Source organism: Helianthus annuus, chromosome 11 (genome assembly GCF_002127325.2).
Source record: "Helianthus annuus cultivar XRQ/B chromosome 11, HanXRQr2.0-SUNRISE, whole genome shotgun sequence".
Taxonomy (NCBI): domain Eukaryota; kingdom Viridiplantae; phylum Streptophyta; class Magnoliopsida; order Asterales; family Asteraceae; genus Helianthus; species Helianthus annuus.
The window spans coordinates 111,059,678-111,066,014 of record NC_035443.2 but is presented as its reverse complement, the minus strand read 5'-3'; the positions used below and the strand labels follow the sequence as shown (position 1 = coordinate 111,066,014).

The following is a 6,337-nucleotide window of genomic DNA, read 5'->3' as shown; positions in this document are numbered from 1 at the left end:
GGATAACAAAAATTTGGATCACACAAAAACATAAAAGGGAACACATAGGCACATAATCACATAATTGTTTAACTTGACCTTTAATTTGTTATCCTTGGACACGGATATTTAAATAGCACACCAGGAATCCAATTCGTGGATTTCATTTGGCACTTTAATCATTGAAGATAGGAAAATCTTAATAGGAATTCGGCTTTGTCCTTATTGAATCGTAATGTACGTATTGAATCATACAAAGAATTCAATTAAGGGCTCTGAGGAACGATACCCATCCACAAGGATCTAATTATGAGGATAGAAGGATCTTATATGGATTTTGGAATTTGTGTAACGAGAGGTGTTTCGACGCCTTGCACTAGGCGTGCTTAAGTCGATACACAAGGTAGAAAGTTCATGAGGTTGAGGCGCTAGATATGCCAAGGCGACATATGAAGCAGAACTTGAAGGTTGAGCAGCAGCAAGATTTGTAACACCTTTGCTTTGGATTGCAAAGTGGCACATGTTAACCAAATGTCCCTATCGTCCACCGTGGGTATATTTGAAACAGGGCATTTGATTCGGATGATGACGGTGGCATTGTTGCACCAAGGAGCAGTTCCCTTATACGGCTTCATCCCTGAGGCGAGTCATGGTGATAGCTAAATCAACGGTCTTCTGGAGTACGACGCCTATTCGCTGGGTAATTGCAGCACCTGGTTCGGACATTTGAGTGTTGTTGCAATGAAGAGGCATCTTGAAGATAATGGAAGGCATAGGAGGAAACAAGCGAAAGATAGTCAAAAGAGAATGACAACGCATGAAGATTGTGACCATTTGTTTGTTACCGAAGGCAAACAAATGAGATGGTGACCAATCAAAGTAAATGGGTCAATATAATGTATCGCGAAGACATGCTCGCCTATAAGTGGACACTCACCCCAAGAGTTCCCAGGTAAGAGTGACTGGTCCGATACTGCGGATTTGTACGTTCACTCTAGCCTTAGACAGAAGACCCAGGCACCCACCCTTCCAGTTTGCACGTGTACACATTATTTAGACCAAACTTTGTCGAGATTTGAAAACTTTGAAGGTTCGAAACCTTCTAGTAAACCATCCTAGAACAGATGATTAGTTTTCAAAGCAAATTCGAATTTTGTGTTCTTATTGTGGTTGCTGCCTAAAGATAGGCAACGGTATTGTTTTATGACTAAACGCAAGTAAACTCGCGTTAGGGTCCTAGGAAGGTTATAGTCTAGGTCAAAGCATTACTAATAACCTAATTCCCTATAACCATTGACTCTGATACCAACTTTTTTGTCACACCCCGACCACGTAAAACAACAAAACATGGCGGAAACGTCGGGGAGTGTTGTAACAGAATCATTGTTTCACAACCATGGATTAAACAATTTCGTTTTATTGAATTAAATGTATTATATTACATTGGAATTAGAAACAAAATAGGAACAAATAAACTTTCATTGTTATTAAGTCACTAAGGCCTCGTCCATTCCTATGTGAGCGTACACAAGTATCATCATCAAACATCATCAACTATGGTACCTGAAACACATGTAAAAATACGTCAGCATAAAAATGTCGGCGAGTACATAGGATTTTATGAGAGTGTCAGTGTCACACCCCCAAAATCCACCCGTGGAGTATCACCGCTTGGGAGCGTGACTGACCAGGATCAAGCCACCAATCATATAGAACAACGTGAATAGTAAAAGTAAGTGTAACTTAACCAAACCAATCCATATGAAAGGTGTTCAAAACATAAGTATAAATTCAACGTTTAGCGGAAGCATATGAGTAAAAGCCCAACATAAGTAAAGTATGAAATGTCAAATGTTTAATTAAGGCATTCACGATCCTTGTCCACAACGACCGCGCCACCCAGTGCAAGCTCCATGTATACCTAACGACCTGCAAGGCATGTAACAGAGAGTCAACAACTAGTTGAGTGAGTTCACAGTAAGTAAGTTCGTAATAGTAAGTTCTTTTCGTAACATGTGGCTCTACTAGGCCGATAGTATGTTCTATTAGTGGGGGCTTCCCATGTTTTTTTTTTTTTTTTTTGGGTAAAGGGTTACCCCGGTTAAAATTCATTCATCAACCAAAAAACAAGTGAGGAATAGAGTACACCTCAATTCTCTAGAATGACATGCCATTGCTAGAGTACACATAAAAAACAAGAAATAAAGAACATAACTCGCAAATTGCATAACCACGTCACATAGTGACAAACCCGAGCCCACACGGCCCTGCTCAAAACAATTTCCGAAAGTCAGCCACACTCATCTTGATCCATCAATAGCTCACGTGGGAGCCGCCAATCATTCAACACTTGGGAGATGCTACCCGTTCTTTTGAACTTCATAGTGTGCAATTTCATTCTGATCGTCATTAGAATTACCTCTATTAGGTGGTTTGCACTCCGTTTCTTCGAAGTGAACAATCTGTTATTTCGCTCTTGCCAAACCAAATACGCCGACGCTGCCACCACTAGCTTCCCAATAATGTGAATGGCCCGTTTAGACCCCGCGTGCTGCGTAAGATAATCCATAATTTCCTCCCATCTTTCCCCTATCGTTTGCATGCCCGCCTTTTCCCGAACTCCATACCAAATTTGTGAAGCATATTCACACTCAAAAAATAGATGATTGTGCGAGTCAGGCCCCGATACACATAACGAACAACACATCAGGTTATAATTTGCATTACCTGAAGATCGCCATTTGCTCATAACATCTTGAGTTTTCAACTTCTTGCAAACTATCAGCCACATGAGAAAAGCGTGTCTAGGAATCGCTTGAGGATACCATACAACATTCTCCCAAGTAACCTTTTCTTGACTCAACCGAATATCATTCCACACTTCGTAGGTGTTGTAATCTGTGTCTTTACCATCTCTAGTTCTCCAAATGACCCTATCTTGCACTTGAGGCTCTAGTGTAACATTAGCAAGTTGGTGCAAAACGGGAAATCTATTTACCCATGAGATCGGCCAACCCCACTCTCCATTATGATACACGTTTACGACCCTTTCCCCCATATCATAACCTGCATTTGCTATCATTCTAGGAGTAATAAAGAGATTCAAAGGACATACATTATCCCATGTATCGAACCACACTCGAGTATTGCTTCCATTTCCCAGCTTGATCCAAACATGTCTGCGAATAATTGTTCTCATTTGAAGCATCTTCCGCCAACCCCAAGTAATGTTGTTCCTGACCGGCAACTCCCAGAAACTTCTATTTCGAATACGGTACGAGTGCACCCATTTAACCCATAATGATTCCCTATGTGTCAAAAGACTCCATATATGAGCAACCATTAGCGCATTATTCATATCTGAGATTTTTCTTATACCCAAACCCCCTTCTCCCTTCGGCAAACACACCCGACTCCACTTGACCTTCGCCTTACCCTTTATGTTGTTACCTTGGGCCCAAAGAAATCGTCGCATTCTGTCTTCGAGTTCGCTAATAATCCTCTTTGGTAAAATAAAGACAGATGACCAGTAAACATGCATAGATGATAAAACTGATCTGACTAGTTGGAGCCGCCCCGCAAAAGACAGACTTTTTGCTTTCCAATCCGTAATTCGCGACTCCAAATTATCCACAAGCCTCTTACAATCAGAATAATTCAATCTGGATGAGATGAGTGGAACCCCAAGGTACCTGACCGGAAGATTACCTTCATCAAACTGCATGATATTTCGGATTTGAGCCTTAACATGATTCGGAACACCTCCAAAGAAGACAGTGCTCTTAGTCATGCTAGGGACCAATCCCGACATATCCTTGAATAAGTTCAGCGACTCCAGAATAACTGCTGCAGAAGGAGGATCACCGCGAGCAAATAAGAATAAGTCATCTGCAAAACATAAATTTATGATCCTTTGCTCGTCACATTTATGGTGAAACTTAAAGTCTGCCGTATCGTCAACTCGTTTTTGGAGAATCAATGTGAGGACCTCCATAACCAGTGTGAATAGATATGGAGACATAGAGTCCCCCTGACGAAGACCCCGCTTCCCTTTAAAATATCCATGTAGGTTACCGTTTATGGATAGCGAAAAAGTTGTAGAGGTAACACAAGCCAAAACCCACTCGATCATCTTCTTGTGAAAGCCGAAACCATGTAAGATGGTCTCTAGGAAACCCCAATCAACAGTATCATAAGCCTTTTGAATATCAACTTTAAACGCACATCTCGGAGGACCATGACTGTGATGATAGTTGTGCATAAGCTCCTGTGTTAGAAGGATATTATCTGATATCTTCCTGCCCGGAATGAACGCTGACTGGTTAATATTGACAATATCTCCTAAACCCTCTTTAATACGAGTCGTGATGATCTTGCTTATACACTTGTACAGCGTATTGCAGCAAGAAATAGGCCTATAATCTGTAACTGAAGCCGGAGTTTTCACCTTCGGGATAAGAGAAATTACCGTATGATTTAGCTGATTTAGAAGCTTTCCATTCAGAAAAAATTCTTTTACCGCTAAGCAGACATCTTTCCCAACAACATCCCATGCTCTTTTAAAAAACACCGAGGTATAACCATCCGGACCAGGAGCCTTGTTCCCTGCGATTGAGAACATAGCTGTTTTTATTTCCTCATCTGTCACTTGACGGACCATGTTATTAGCTTTCACCTGAGTTAACTTGTTCCGAAATATATCCATATCCGGCCTACATACGACCTGACCCACATTCCCAAAAAAATTCGAGTAGTGATTGACGAAAGCTAAAGCCGCCGCCCCCCCCCCCCTCATGCACACTCCCATCCGTATCACGAATCAAAAAAATACGGCTTCGGTGGTTTTTGGCTTTGACAACGTTGTGAAAATATTTAGTATTAGAATCCCCAAGCGTTAACCAATCCACTTTTGATTTTTGCTGAAGAAAAGCAGCTTCATCATGAATAGCTTCTTTATAATTCTTTAGAAGAAAACTATGCTTTGCTAACACATCCCCATTAGTCGGGTCCTGATCCATAGCAAGCTGACATTCATCCAGTTCCTTTCTAGCCTTCTTAACATTCTCATGCAAATTCCCTTGTTGGAAGAAAAGCTTTCGTAACGGAGTTTTAAGCAACTTCATTTTCATAACAACCTGGTACATGCGAAATCCTGTAATCTCTTTTCCCCAGATCTGATTAATAGCTTCCATGAAACCATGCTTTTCAGCAATTAGATTCACAAATTTAAACGGTCTTGGTTTGTCTCTTGTCACAGTTGGCAACTTTAATATGCACGGGGCGTGGTCAGATATCCGAAATGGGTGAAAATAAGCTCCAGCGTTTGGAAACTCAGCAACCAGGTTAATATTGCCCATGATTCGGTCCAGTTTTTTAAAATTAATACCTCCTCTATGCTGGTTATTCGACCAAGTGTAATGAAGCCCTGTGCTATTAACATCAAACATATCGATGGATTGAACACACTCTCGAAACTCCCTGGTTCCAATGCTATAAGAAGACGAACCTGCACTCGAGTCATCATGAGATAGGGAAGCATTGAAATCTCCCATCACAACCCACGGTTTGTCTTTCATAATAGAGTTGTGCGCACACAAATTGTTCCACAAGTCCCTTCGCAATTTATAATTATTATCCGCATAGACAAAAGAACAAAACAAGGATTTGCTATCTCGTTTAAACATCACTTGTGTATGAACCACCTGATCCGTTTGTGATAAAACCATCACATCAGCCATATTCGGGTCCCAACCAAGCATAATCCGAGTACCCTTAACACAACAGCTAGCATTTGAGTTCCACATCCACGAGCTAAAAACTTTTTGACACACCTTTGTAACATTCGCCGTGTCAACATGGGTCTCCATAATAGCACACACCTGAACATGATTATCCATAACAACCTGACGAACCTCCTTCTGTTTGAGGGAGCGGTTCAACCCCCTAATATTCCATGAAGCAACACTACCCATTAAAAACCATCGTAACCGGGTGTGCTTGCACCCTCAGAATTGTTTGCAGTCTTGTTCTCCATAAACTTTGGAATATCAGCCAAAAGAGTATCAACATCGGTCTCATCGGTCATCACTACCTCATCCGTAATATGGCTCTTTCCTTTTGAATGCTTTCTTGCTTGTAAATTAGCTCCTTCCCCTTTATCATCATCCACATTGCTAGTCTCCTCACCTAAAATGTCAAAAGGGTTAGAAGTTTCAATCTTTTGCTTCTTCAATTCTGCATTTCCCTGATTTGACTTCGGTTTCACCACGGGCCTATACGTAAACTTTGGTTTCTGGTTCTTGACGTTCACACCCTGAATGAACGGTTTCTTTGTTTTCACAACGTTTCCCTGAATATC

General features: G+C 41.2%; 1 protein-coding gene across 1 annotated transcript; it reads right to left on the bottom strand.

The window, feature by feature from the left end:
* Positions 1 to 4,691: 4,691 nt before the first annotated feature.
* LOC110920145 lies at positions 4,692 to 5,951 on the bottom strand. The gene has a single exon (XM_022164379.1). The coding sequence runs from the start codon at positions 5,949 to 5,951 to the stop codon at positions 4,692 to 4,694; it is 1,260 nt and encodes a 419-aa protein (XP_022020071.1).
* Positions 5,952 to 6,337: the final 386 nt, after the last annotated feature.

What these genes read in the sequence shown, in the direction of transcription:
- LOC110920145 (XM_022164379.1), bottom strand. Translation starts at nt 5,951, where the DNA reads ATGGGTAGTGTTGCTTCATGGAATATTAGGGGGTTGAACCGCTCCCTC.